At 36.9% G+C, this 14,126-nt stretch overlaps 1 protein-coding gene across 3 annotated transcripts in view; it reads left to right on the top strand.

Moving 5' to 3' along the window:
- itpr1a (inositol 1,4,5-trisphosphate receptor, type 1a) overlaps positions 1-14,126 on the top strand; it is a 38,095-nt gene that overhangs the window by 19,070 nt on the left and 4,899 nt on the right. Inside the window, exons 26-49 of one of the 3 annotated variants that reach the window (XM_059570785.1) lie at positions 210-377; positions 540-617; positions 719-856; positions 940-1,065; positions 3,629-3,829; positions 3,951-4,066; positions 4,385-4,520; positions 4,649-4,774; positions 4,850-4,978; positions 5,406-5,526; positions 5,824-6,008; positions 8,169-8,317; positions 8,490-8,601; positions 8,934-8,969; positions 9,716-9,763; positions 9,994-10,120; positions 10,204-10,376; positions 10,838-11,021; positions 11,246-11,499; positions 11,756-11,956; positions 12,089-12,199; positions 12,706-12,801; positions 12,953-13,081; positions 14,019-14,114. In XM_059570785.1, the coding sequence (XP_059426768.1) occupies positions 210-377; positions 540-617; positions 719-856; positions 940-1,065; positions 3,629-3,829; positions 3,951-4,066; positions 4,385-4,520; positions 4,649-4,774; positions 4,850-4,978; positions 5,406-5,526; positions 5,824-6,008; positions 8,169-8,317; positions 8,490-8,601; positions 8,934-8,969; positions 9,716-9,763; positions 9,994-10,120; positions 10,204-10,376; positions 10,838-11,021; positions 11,246-11,499; positions 11,756-11,956; positions 12,089-12,199; positions 12,706-12,801; positions 12,953-13,081; positions 14,019-14,114 (3,240 nt within the window). The remainder of the gene's footprint in view (positions 1-209; positions 378-539; positions 618-718; positions 857-939; positions 1,066-3,628; positions 3,830-3,950; positions 4,067-4,384; positions 4,521-4,648; positions 4,775-4,849; positions 4,979-5,405; positions 5,527-5,823; positions 6,009-8,168; positions 8,318-8,489; positions 8,602-8,933; positions 8,970-9,715; positions 9,764-9,993; positions 10,121-10,203; positions 10,377-10,837; positions 11,022-11,245; positions 11,500-11,755; positions 11,957-12,088; positions 12,200-12,705; positions 12,802-12,952; positions 13,082-14,018; positions 14,115-14,126) is intronic. The other 2 variants (XM_059570786.1, XM_059570787.1) reach the window with 2 other exon arrangements.

Genomic DNA, 14,126 nt, shown 5'->3' with positions numbered 1-14,126 from the left:
ATATCGGGGGTCTCTCCTCACCCACCACCAGTGCCAGCATCCACTTTGATGATGCAATACTGAGTAATAATTGATGAGTTTAACACTTGTGTTCATATACACATGTATTTATGAATCATTTACCATATATGTCATATCATATATTGGTTCTTTTTATATTTTTCACTTGTATTGTGTTATGTTCACATATGGCATTTTATTTATTTTAGGTTCAGCTCCTGGTGACCAGTCAGGATGTGGACAATTACAAGCAGATCAAGTCAGATTTGGACCAGCTTAGGTCTATAGTAGAGAAATCAGAGCTGTGGGTCTATAAGAGACAGGGGTCAGACTCAGGAATGGACGCTGGAGAGGTTGCCAATGCAGCACACCACAAGGTCTGGATGCGATCTTGTTATTATTTGTCCATAATTCACTTTTAATAAAACCTCTGAAATGATGAGATTCCGTATAATCTCTCTTTCCAGAAATCTAGTGAATTATATTATGATTGGATATTATATATTTTATAATTATGATGTTGTTTTCTGCTCTAACAGGGTGCCATCAACTCAAGCAGATCAGACAAACCCAAAGTGGAGAGTACCAGCAGCTCAAACTACAGAGTCGTGAAGGAGGTGGAGTGTGTTTATGTTTTATGGAGTTTGTAGGCTTTGACAAGCAAGTAGGATGTTCTGTGAAGTATATCTTTTGTTTGTTGTTATATTTGTATGTGTAGATCCTCCTGAGGTTGAGCAAATTGTGTGTTTTGGAGGGAATCTCTGGCAAGAAGAATAAGAAACAGCAGCAGCGGCTCCTTAGGAACATGGGAGCTCACAGTGTGGTCCTGGAACTGTTGCAGATCCCTTATGAGAAGGTTTGTGTGAGCCTTTGCATACCTGAAAAGGTTAATGTTCATCACTGATTTATGTATTTACATTTGTGCTTGTTACATTTTAGGGGGAGGATGTTCAGATGCAAGAGATTATGACTTTAGCTCATCAGTTCCTTCAGAACTTCTGTGCTGGAAATCAGCAGAACCAGGCACTTCTACACAAACACATTAACCTGTTCCTCAACCCTGGGGTGAGAGCATTAATACAGCAGTTTAGTTGAACTCAGTTCTTGAGTGGATATAGAATATAATTCTGTAACAATTGTTTTATCTCCATGTATGACATTTACTGTAGTGGGCATATATAGATCTCCTTCATTAAATAGTATGTTCTATGATCATCTAAGAAATCTTTTGAAGGGGTTTGATCAAAATAAAGAGTTAATTTTGATTGGACACTAATATAAATTGAAATGAGAAGTCAAATAGGAAAAAGTTTCAGGAGATAGTAAGTCATTTTGACCTCATACTCTTAATCCAGGGCCCCACTAGAATCACTGCATCATCTGAAACTCAAATTGATTTAATATTTAGCAACAAGCCAGAAGGAATAACTAAGTAAGTAAATGTATTAACATGGCCATCAAATCATAATCTTATATTAGTGGTAAGAAAGTTAACAAACTAGATTGTAATGAGATTCTGTCTACAGATAATTTAAGATCTGCCTCTGAGTGTTTAATGGTAATAATTAATAAGATAAATAAAAATGTCACTTTTTCTAGAAAGAAGTAGAATTTGCCTTGGCTAAAGGCTAAGGGACCATGCTTTAAAAAAAGTGCTTAAATCAGGGTTAGCTCATGATAGCAGGACATTTCAGAACTTACGTAATAAAGTTATAAAGGAATTGAGAAAAGTGTAAGCAACATTTTTTACTGACCTTATAAATTGTGCAAAGGGGAAAAGTAGAGAAGTATGGCAGAATATCAATACTGTACAAAAGAAAAATAATACAAATGATAAAGGTATTGAATTACAAGTTCATGGAAGTTTAATTCAAGATAAGCATCAAATTTCTGGTGTATTTTATCATTTTTTTATAGATTCAGTTCAAGAATTAACACAAGGATATTGTGAGAAGCAAGGATATTATATTACCAAATCATGATCTTACTATTTTTTATATTATTATCTGAGTCCTATATGATAAAAATTTTTAACCAGCTTAAGACTTCTAGGGCCAAAGATGTTTTTGATTGTGATTCTGTATTTGTTAAAAAGTATGCAAATGTTCTTATACACTTATAACTCATCTGTACACTTATAACTCATCTGGTTAATTTGTCAATAAAACAATGTTATGTTCCAAGTGCCTGGAAGTCAGCAGTTATAGCACCTATATTTAAGACTGGTGATCCTGTTTGTATAACTTACTATGTATACCTAACAGGATTCTACCAGTCATTTCTAAAGTAATTGAAAAGTTCATTTGCAATCAGTTAGTAGAGCATTTAAATCTTGGTAATTTTCCATTACATCGTGTGCAGTTTGGATTTAGAGTACATCACTTTACGGATACAGCAAACTGATATTTTGTTGAACAAATTAAATCCAGTCCTGATAGGGGAGGTGTTGTTCGTACTGTCTTCATTGATTTTAAAAAGGCTTTTGATACCGTAAATCATAATGTTCTTTTATCTCAATCATCAAAGTAAAATTTTTCTACTAATACATTAACATGGATGGAGTCATACTTCAGTTTAAGGAAACAATGTACAAGAAGGAATGATGTTTGCTCACCATTTCTTGACTGTAATATTGGAGTCCCACAGGGGTCAATACTTAGACCAATTTTGTTCTGCTTACTCATTAATCATCTGCCTACAGTTTGTCCAGAGGTCCAGGTTCAGATGTATGCAGATGATACAGTTTTTTATAATTACGCTAAGACAAAACAACAAGCTGCTATCAAACTTACTGTTGCATTGAACAAAGTTTTAGATGTCATGCCTTACTCTTAATGTGAGTAAAACCATGGGAATGTATTTTTCGATCAAGAAAGTTGAGTGTTATAGGAAATAATTGCTGTTGAGCATTTTAAATATTTGGGTATGATTATGGATTCTAACTTAAATAAAAAAAGACATTAAAAAGGTCTTCAGGAATATTAGGCACCAATTACCCGTGGCTGCTGCTAAACTCTTTATACATCCCTCATCCCTCAGCCAAGGAGTAATTATCACTGCAATATTATAAAAAATTATACATTTTGATGTTTGACTTTTTTTTTTTTTTTGCTTATGTGTTTGATATACAAACTATTTCATTATCTTGCACCACCACCTCTTAAACAATGTGTGACTTTCTGTGAGGTCAATATCAAGCAAACTAGGTCATTAGTTGGAGGTGACTGTTCAACTAAATTTAAGAAAACTGTTTTTTAAGTTAGATTAGCAGAAAGCTATTATTATACAACATTTAGTATTTTTAAAACTACACTTAAAGTTTGGCTTAAGGAAAATCAAATAAGTGATTATTGATTTTTTTAATTTAATGGAGTATGATGTGATATTGTATCTGTTGTATGTATTGTATAGTTTGTGTCTGAATATTAAACAATTTTTGTAACAACATTCCTGCAAACAGATGCAAATTAGCTTTATAGCTAACTCTGGCACAACACTTTTGTTGTGCATTGTCCCTGTATAAATAAATGAAATAAACTAAAAAACTAAAATACATAAACACACATTTTTATCTGTGCATTTCAACTCTCGATTGTTAAATCCTCTGTCCCTGGCTTTCTGTTTTTAGATTCTAGAGGCGGTGACCATGCAGCATATTTTCATGAATAATTTCCAGCTGTGTAGCGAGATTAACGAGCGGGTAGTGCAGCACTTTGTGCACTGCATCGAGACGCATGGACGCAGTGTCCACTACCTCAAGTTCCTCCAGACCATCGTCAAGGCTGAGAACAAGTTTATCAAGAAATGCCAAGACATTGTTATGGCTGAGGTCTGTAGGCCAGACAAACAATTCGTGTATTTAACTACAAGCCCCAGATTGCTACTTTTCTGCCCTATTTACTTCCGACTAGTGAAGACTGTTTCTGTTGATATTATTTATGTGTATTTAGTTGGTGACAGCGGGTGAGGATGTGCTGGTGTTCTATAATGACCGGGCATCTTTTCAATCATTGGTTCAAATGATGCGCCTTGAGAGGGAACGACTTGATGAGAGCAGTGCACTCAGGTATAGAGGTTTATCTGTCCCAATGTATTAATACTTTTACATGTAAACACCATTTTAAAAATGCAAATGCTACAAAAATACAAATAGAATATAATAAACTGTCAAATAAGTTAATTTAAAAAAATTTCATTATGTGTAGTAGATTACATATTTTTTCTTATATGTATCATTATATGTCATATTACACTGAGGTCGAAGTATTATTTGTCATTTGTTTTACAAAATCATACAAAGTTTGTAAGTGTATGTTCTTTGAGCTTTTTCCTGTTATATGTTTGCCATTATAGGAATTAGATCTGGTTTCACTGACTCTTGCAGGTATCATATTCACTTAGTGGAATTGCTGGCTGTGTGCACTGAAGGGAAGAACGTCTACACTGAGATCAAATGCAACTCCCTGCTCCCCCTCGATGATATTGTACGTGTGGTCACTCACGAGGACTGCATACCAGATGTATGTGCACAAAGGGAATAAAGCCCAAAAGTGTCTGATGAATGTGTAAAATACTTTTAGATTTACTTTTTGTTAAAAAGTCATTGTATGCGGATTTTGATTATGTGAATATAATACTTCATATGTAGGTGAAGATGGCCTATGTGAACTTCCTGAATCACTGCTATGTGGATACAGAGGTTGAGATGAAGGAGATCTACACTAGCAATCACATGTGGAAACTTTTTGATGATTTCCTGGTGGACATCTGCAGAGTAAGACAAAATAGACTCACAGATTTACTCAAATTATGGTCTTGATGTTCAGACATTCAGCATTGCTTTCTGTAGGTGTGCAATAACACAAGTGAGCGTAAGCACGCTGACACAGTCCTGGAGCGCTACGTTACTGAGACCATCATGAGCATCGTCACCACCTTCTTCAGCTCGCCGTTCTCAGACCAGAGCACAAGTTTGCAGGTAACACAGTGTCTTCCAGCAGCCCAGTACACCTCAGCATCCTTCCCACGTGGGAAGTCGTGGCCTAATGGTTAGAGAGTCGGACTCCCAATCGAAAGGTTGTGAGTTCGAGTCCCGGGCCGGCAGGAATTGTGGGTGGGGGGAGTGCATGTACAGTTCTCTCTCCACCTTCAATACCACGACTTAGGTGCCCTTGAGCAAGGCATTGAACCCCCAACTGCTCCCCGGGCGCCGCAGCATAAATGGCTGCCCACTGCTCTGGGTGTGTGCTCACAGTGTGTGTGTGTGTGTTCACTGCTCTGTGTGTGTGCATTTCGGATGGGTTAAATGCAGAGCACAAATTCTGAGTATGGGTCACCGTACTTGGCTGAATGTCACTTCACTTCAGACCATCAGTAGATGTGGCATCTCTCTCTCTTTGTCTCAGACACGGCAGCCAGTGTTTGTGCAGCTGCTGCAGGCAGTTTTCCGTGTGTATCACTGCAACTGGCTAGTCCCAAATCAGAAGGGCAATGTGGAAGCTTGCATCAAAGTGCTGAGTGACGTGGGTAAGAGCATCATTTCAGCATGTTTTTAACTTTCATAATATTAGCTTTAATTGTATAATTGTATTGTATAACATTAAAATCTCAAAATTTGTGATAAAAAAGTTTCTAGGAAAGTAGTTCTCAACCTTTTTTAATCAAAGATCTTTGCACCATTAGTGGCACCTAATGGAATAGCAAAAAATAATAAGTGTTTTTTTCAAGGATTTCGATATAAAATATGTATGTATTAAAGCTCCTTGCTTGTTTTCCATGCGTGAATGCATAACCCTGAATGTGTGTGCCTTTATTTATGTGCAGCCAAAGGCAGAGCCATAGCCATTCCTGTGGATCTGGACTGTCAGGTGAATAATCTGTTCATGAAGTCCAACAACATAGTGCAGAAAACAGCCCTGAGCTGGAGACAGTCCATCCGTAACGCCACCCGAAGAGATTCTGTTATGACCACATCCCGAGACTACCGCAACATTATTGAAAGACTTCAGGTGAGTGAGTGTTATTGGCTCTGTTTTCAAAACCTAATGAGCTGCCCACAGAAACAGCATCATATTAGCCAAATTCTAAGGCAGTATCGCATGTGTCTTGAATGAAGAATGCAGTTTCAGAATGTATTGCAGCAAAGTAATTGATTATTGATAAAAATAAAATGTAATTTAATACTAAAATGTATTGATAATCAATAAAAAATAGAGTAGGCCTGTTCTTTAAATATGTGTTAAATATGTGTTTTTATGTGTTTCAGTTATTTTAAAAACAAGTTACTTCTATTCAAATAAATTTTGAATTTGAGAGATTCTGCTTCTGTGGCGTTGCATATGTTATTGCCTATGTAGAGCATTCTAAATTATTAATTTGTGAGGTTCAGTGATGGTTAGGATGAAGCTCTAGAACGATGCTGCCTAGGTAGGCATCGAGGCAGCTCTCTGGGTTTCAGAAGACAGCTGAAGAGGCTCTGATGTGAGGAGGATACCGCTCTGAACGTGATTCTCATGTGACTATGGACGAGACTTAAGATTGCGGCACCAATGCTGTAAACATCAAAACAATCTGATATTGTATATATAAATATATAAAATAAACTCTTAATTTTGCGTCGTCTCTTTAACGATTTCACGGCATCGAAAACCTTGAACAATTCATAGACGATTACTTTTATTGATGTAACATCATGCCTCAGCAGCAGAAAAAACAGAGACGATGCGAGGAAGCGTCAGAAGCAGAGGAAAACACTACAACAGTAGAGGTGAGCTAAATGGAATATATTAAAAACAAACTGGCTTTTCTTGAACTACTACATCAGGACGTCGAGTCACGAATTTAGCCAGTCCCAAATAGAAACACTTCAAAGGTAAACAACTAATTACAAAGACAGTGGTTCTTAAAACCAAATAAATAATCTCACCTTGGAGAACACCCAAATGAAAGGAACCATCCTGGATCTTCAGTGCCGAAGTATGTGAGGCAACTTAATATTCATAGCCGTACCCGAAAGAGCACAAGAAAACCCAGAAGAGGCTATCAAAGAATTTATGCACTCCAGTTTAAAACTACCCATCTCAACTGTCAATACAATTACCTTTCACCGCGCACACCAGATCAGCCAAAAAAATATTGACCTCAAACAACCTTGTCCAATCATGGCAAAATTTGAACATTTGAACACAAAGAACAAGTGAAAAATAAAGGAAGAGAACTTCGAGGTACGCAATTGGGAAGAACTTCAAGAATGACAAAAAAGACTGATTCTGATCATTCTTAATTTGCTGTCATACTTTTGAGTAATTCATAAATTACTCACCCTCAATTCATCCTAGGTGTATATGACTTTCTTCTTTCAGACAAATCCAGTCGGAGTTATATTAAAATTGTCTTTGATCCTTCAAGCTGTTTAATGGCACTCAACGGGTGTTGCAGTGCATTAGTCCAAAAGAAGTAAAATAAAAAGAGCCCATCCATAGAAATAGTGTCTCACATGGCTCTGGGGGTGAACAAAGGCCTCCTTCAGCGAATCAATGCGTTTTTGAGGTCAGTGCTGCAAGAACAGCAGTAGTGTCAACAATGGCAACAATAATGAATATTTTTTTTTATTTTATATACATATTAATGTGAGGAAATGTATCTCCTTTCGATCATCATCATCACTAATATTTAATAATCTACTTATATTTTTTTAAAGACTATATATTTTACAGCATTGTCTGTGATCCTTCTGCTTCATTTTTTTCATCCTTTTTTTTCCTCTCTTCTCTGCATTAACCAAATCAACTGTAAATATTTCTAAGCAATCAATGTCACAAAAAATGTGTCTATATTATATTTGTATATGTTACAACCTAATGTTACTTCTACTACTACTATTATTATATTATAAAATTTTTTTCTCTTTCTTGCTATCGTTCTGTTTTTATTGTTGTTGTCATTTGTTTTGTTACCTTCTATTATGTCTGCTTTCATATTTTTTCTATTATCTTTTTAATTTTTTCAAGAAAAAAAAAGAGAGCTAATGTCTTGTCACTGATCACACGTGTTTTTTCTTATAGTTCCTATCATTAAACCTGCATTCAACTGTTTTGCCTCAATGGCTTACTTTGTAAGCGTGTGTGGTGAATGTGTGCTTTTGCATGTGTTTGTGTGTGTGTCTGTAGGATATAGTGTCTGCGCTGGAAGAGCGGTTGAGGCCTCTGGTTCAGGCTGAGCTGTCTGTATTAGTGGATGTTCTCCATCGTCCAGAACTGCTGTTCCCAGAGCACACTGAAGCCCATCGCAAGTGTGAGAGTGGAGGCTTCATCTGCAAGTATGATGAATTCTTATTGTGCCTGAAATATCATCAATATAATAATATATAGAACACTCTAATAAAATATTGTATAACTTATTATAGCTTAATACTTATTAATGATATAATATTATGCTGTCATTGTTTATGTTTGAATTACACCAGCATATTTTATCTACTTTTTGTACAGATTGATAAAACATACCAAGCAACTTCTAGAGGAAAATGAGGAGAGGCTTTGTATCAAAGTTCTGCAGACACTCAGAGAAATGATGACCAAAGACAGAGGATATGGAGAGAAGGTATTTACCACAAAACCATTAATAAAAGGACTAATAGAAGTGATTCAGCTGTGCTTACAAAAAAAAAAAAAACATTTTTAAGGTAGAATACAGATGTCATAGTGTTGTGAGAGGTTGATTGTATTGTTCTCTACACATAATGTCTTTATTTGTAGTGTCTGCATGTGTAACCTTAATCACAAATTGTGTAAGAGCACGTTTCTTTAAGTTTGAGTTGATCACATTTCCTCTGTTATATCTTCATGTTAACACTCATATTACTAATAGTTAATGGCTTAATTTGAAGTATGTCCAATCTTTCATTAACCCCGTCCTTCACTCCTGTTTTTCAGCTACTGGGATTTGATGATGAGATGGATGTCACTGAGGTTGTCCTCTTTTTGTCATTCATCCCATCTTTCCCTTATTTGTTTATCTTCTTTTTTTTCTCTGCTTTCTTTTTCCATCCTTAAGAATTGGAATGGGAAATTTTACCTAAGTACACATATTTTATTAGATTTGGTTTGATGTTTTCCCTAAAACAACTTTTTACCACTAAAAAGTAGTAAATCATGATTTTGCCAATGATGTGACTATAAAAGCGCAAGCCATTGAATGTGTATGCCCTACTTTAAAGTCCTGTTTCAATAAGAAATACACAAGAAATTGTGTTCTTCAAACCATTTTGTAGTGCTTTGATCGTGATTCTAATACAGTATGTGGCTATTTTAAAATTAAAGATTGTTCTGAAAGAACAAACTTTTGATTGTATCTTAATATTTACAAACCATTTGGGTAAAAACTGAATATTTGGGCAGTTTGGATATTAACTTCTATGTTACAGACCTTTTATTCTGACCCTTACATTCTCATCTTATACTTAATCTGTCCAGTTTTCTACTCTTTTTACATTATTTTCTGTTTAATCATATTGTATATAAGGATTCAATTCTATAACTCACTTTCAGAGCATAACTAGTTTACTAGGAGCTAAATGCATAATTTTAGTCATTTTTGTCGACTGATGTTATTATACACTAAGCATGCTGCTAAAATAGAGCTGGAAATTATTGCATGATGATACTCTACTAACTCGGTGTTAGTGTTCTGTTGTCCACTCTTCTCACTCACTCAGGTGGTGGATTTGAGTCTGCCACCAAAACAGCTGGAGGATCAAAGGAGGGTAGGTCACTAACTTCACCTAACCCCGCTCTCCAACCACATATCTGTACCTCTCAGCTGCCCTGGTTCAACTACATCTATTCCTTCAGAATGTATTCCCATGTATGATACATATTGCTTAAAAGGATACTGCTTTACAGCCATGCTGTGAACAAGCCAAAGCAAGAATGGCAAAGAAAAAACGTACAAAAAAAAGATGCACATTGAAACCCACTTTCACTCTCATCACAGGGGGAGGCCTTACGGCAGCTGCTCGTCAACCGTTACTATGGCTTCAAGAGTGGTGGGCGGAGAGAAAGTCTGACCTCCTTCAGTAACTCCACCCTGGCTCCTGTAGGACCAATCAAAAGCCAGCCAGGTGGGTTCATTTTTTCATTGTAGTTTCTTGGAACAATTGTGATATAATTTAACATAAGTTTTGGTGTGTTTGTATTACCTCAGGGGGTTTGAGCAGGGCTGAAATGTCACTGATGGAGGTGCAGTGCCATCTGGACCGTGAAGGAGCATCTGACCTCGTCATTGATCTTATTATGAATGCTACCAGTGACCGTGTCTTCCACGAAAGCATCCTATTGGCCATTGCACTGCTGGAGGGTGGAAACACCATCATACAGGTCAGAAAGGCCTGTCAGTAAAATGATTGAGCAATAGAACTGAACGTTGTGGTATTAAATGATTCAATATTCACTACAGCTTAAAAGTTGGGGTCAGTAAGACTTTTATTTTGAAAGAAATTAATGTTTATTTAACAAGTAGGCATTAAATTGATGAAAAGTGAGAGTAAAGTCTTTTATGGTGTTCAAATAAATTCTGTTCTTTTGAACTTTTTATAGGTCAAAGAATCCTGAAAATATTTATAACGATATCCACAGAAATACTGAACAGTACAATTGTTTTCAACATTGATAATAATAAGAATAAGAATAAGAAATGTTTTTTAGGCATCAAATCATCATATTAGAGACAAAAGAACACCAAACCTCTGAACAGTAGTGTATTACATTTGAAGTTCTCCATAAAACATAACATATGAACATAATGGTAAATTTATGTTTGTATTCTTATTTCTTTTCAGCACTCCTTCTTCAAACGTTTAACAGAAGACAAAAATTCGGAAAAGTTCTTTAGGGTGTTTTATGATAGAATGAAAGCTGCTCAGTTGGAAATCAAAGCCACGGTTACGGTCAACACCAGTGACTTGGGCAACAAGCGGCGTGATGACAACACTCCAGACAAAGATACCCCACAACGCCGGAGAGGTTGGGGTTGTCAGTACTTTATCTCTCATCCTACTCTATCTTTTTTTACAAAAAATACCACTTGGTTTGATATTTTGTTTGCTGATGCAGTGATATTCATAGTTTGATGTCCAAATACTTGTTGAGCCCACTGCATAATGTTATCAAGATTGATATTTAATTTTATGAGAAGATATGTCACTATGACATAATTAATAAGAAATCATCTTTTTCTTCCTCTCCAGAAAAAAATTCAGGTGTCGTGGTGACTGATGATACCCGTGAGCAGTTGTTGGAGGCATCTGCTGTGACTAAGAAGGCCTACGGTTCGTATCGCAGAGATGCTGATCCTGAGGAGGTTTATGGCACAACTGATGGAGACAAAGGGGGTGGAGATAAAGGAACAGAGCAGGGCGAGATGAGCCATGTCATTCTCATCATGCAGCCAATCCTGCGCTTCCTACAACTGCTGTGTGAGAACCATAATCGAGATCTGCAGGTGTGTGTGATTCTCTAGCTATCCATCTGACACATATATTGCTTTTTTTTTTTTTTTTTTTAAAGCTAGCCGGATTAGAGGATTAACCTGAGCCTGAAGGAAATCAACTGTTTTTGGATTCGATTTTAGGTTAGGTCTCAAACTTTGACAGTATCAGTATTGTGCTGTTACATAGGTTCTTGTGTATGTTTCTGGTTTGGACTGGTTTAATACATCATGTATGTTTAGAAATTTCTGGGGTTTTTTTCTCCTGCAGAATTTTCTGCGCTGTCAGAACAACAAGAACAACTATAACCTGGTGTGTGAAACCCTGCAGTTCTTGGACTGCATCTGTGGAAGTACAACAGGAGGCCTGGGGCTGTTAGGGCTGTATATCAACCAGCATAATGTGGCTCTCATTAATCAGACTGTAGAGAGTCTCACTGAATACTGTCAAGGGCCCTGTCATGATAACCAGGCAAGTACACAAACACTAACCCAATCAAGTTTTAGCACCTTTATTCTTCCTCTATTTTGCAGTTAGAATCTTCCAAATGCTCAAGAACATAATTCCTATATTGAATGTGCTCTGTTATGCCTGTTTTTGCAGAATTGCATTGCCACTCATGAGTCTAATGGCATTGACATCATCATTGCATTGATTCTGAATGATATTAATCCACTGGGCAGAAAGAGAATGGATCTGGTTCTAGAACTGAAGGTACATCAATTGACCCTTAACTGACAAAGTAATAACCTTCTCATTTCATAGTAACATCAAATTTGACTGTGCAAAGAGGTCAGGCCTCAAGTCCTTTTTGGCTTCTTCTCCTGTGATTACAAAGTTGGTCTTTTTAAACTAATGTAAGGTTAGAAGTTGATTACCAATGAATTTACATGACTTTTCTTGTAATTTGTGATTACAGGATATTTGAGATTACTTTTACTCACAAATAGCAACTTCCACCCACTTAAAGATTTTTGAGCTTGACATAACTAAAAAAATGTGTATTTGTTATATGTTTAAAACCACTGCTATAAAGTCTACAGAACATGTTATGTAATGTGAACATGATAATGTTATATTTAACTTAATCTGAAGTAGCAAAAACTAAGTGAAAATCTAATCAAGATGCTCTGACATTTTATTTATTTTTTTGACAGTAGTTTTATTTAATACTTTGGCCAGTTAAATTTCATGTAACATTATTTGTCCTTTTTCCTTAGAACAATGCATCTAAGCTACTTCTGGCCATCATGGAGAGCCGTCATGACAGTGAGAACGCAGAGAGAATCCTGTACAACATGAGGCCAAAAGAACTAGTGAGTGTGTTAGTTATTATCCCAGTACATCCTGGTTCTGTCATTGCTTTAACTGTATCTTGGAGTCATTCTGTGTAGACAGATAGTAAACTATGAAAATTCTTTGGCTTCAACATCTGCACAACCGTGGCTGTGTATGTTCCTGTTCAAGGTGGAGGTGATGAAAATGGCCTATCAGCAGGGGGAAACAGAGTTTGAGGATGAGGAACAGGAGAATGGAGAGGACCATGCTGCCTCACCTCGCAATGTTGGACACAACATCTATATCCTTGCTCATCAGGTACACACACACACACTCCTGTACATATTTTCCCACCTCTATCAGTGTAGGGTATAGGAAAAACATTTGTCGTTCATAATTAGTTTCATTTGCAATATATTGTAAATTTTACACTGTGGCAAAAAAGTCAAAACAGATGTATAGTTTGAATTACGCACACCTGTTCGGTCAGTAAGAGTTAGATTACCGTTTTCTGTTACTGGCTGATAAGCATATTTATTAACATTTTATTTAATTACCAAAGACAGTTTTCAGATTTGGAAGTTGCCAGTTTTGGGCCCTGCATAAGAACAGTTTATTTAGACTGTGGCCAACTTTAGCCCCTTTCACACTGCAATTCCGGAAAATACACAGGTTATGTGTCCCGGCAATTGTTCCCGGGTCGCTAGACTTTGCACTTTCACACTGCCAGTGATTACCCGGGATATGTGCGTGCGTTCACACACAACCCGTAAAGATCCCGTAAAGACAAGTGACATCAGCGTGTGACGTGTAATGTATGAGTCAAAAACGCTAGGCACGTTAACTTTCACTTAAGCTGGCGAACGATCTCTGCTTCATTACAGTTTGCACATATTTTTTTTTCGGCGCGAAAGTTGATCTTCCTTCAAAACACCTGGTAAAAAAGTTGCGCGATAACGTGCGTCATCACTACGACACGGCATTAGATCTGGCTTTTGTTCACACAGCGCTCGTTCCGGGACTGAACCCGGCAATGTTACTAGTTCCCTGACCTGGGATCAATCCTGAAATCAATCCCGGGAGGTGTTTGCTTTCACACAGAAGGCGACCCGTCGATTTTCCGGCAATTTTTCGGGTCCAACGTGCAGTGTGAAAGGGGCTTTTGATAGTCAACCACAATACCAAATGTAACTCACTTTATCTAAGAGCAATTTGTTAAATTAGTAGTGTGATCCGATTTAACCTGCTATTTCAGCTGTCACGTCACAATAAGGAGTTGCAAATACTACTGAAACCAGGTGGGGAAGACCAGGCCCTGGAGTATTACACTAAACACACTGCACAGATAGAGGTAACACACAAG

The sequence above is a fragment of the Carassius carassius genome, chromosome 17 (assembly GCF_963082965.1).
Source record: "Carassius carassius chromosome 17, fCarCar2.1, whole genome shotgun sequence".
NCBI lineage: Eukaryota > Metazoa > Chordata > Actinopteri > Cypriniformes > Cyprinidae > Carassius > Carassius carassius.
This window is presented reverse-complemented; position numbering and strand designations above follow the sequence as displayed.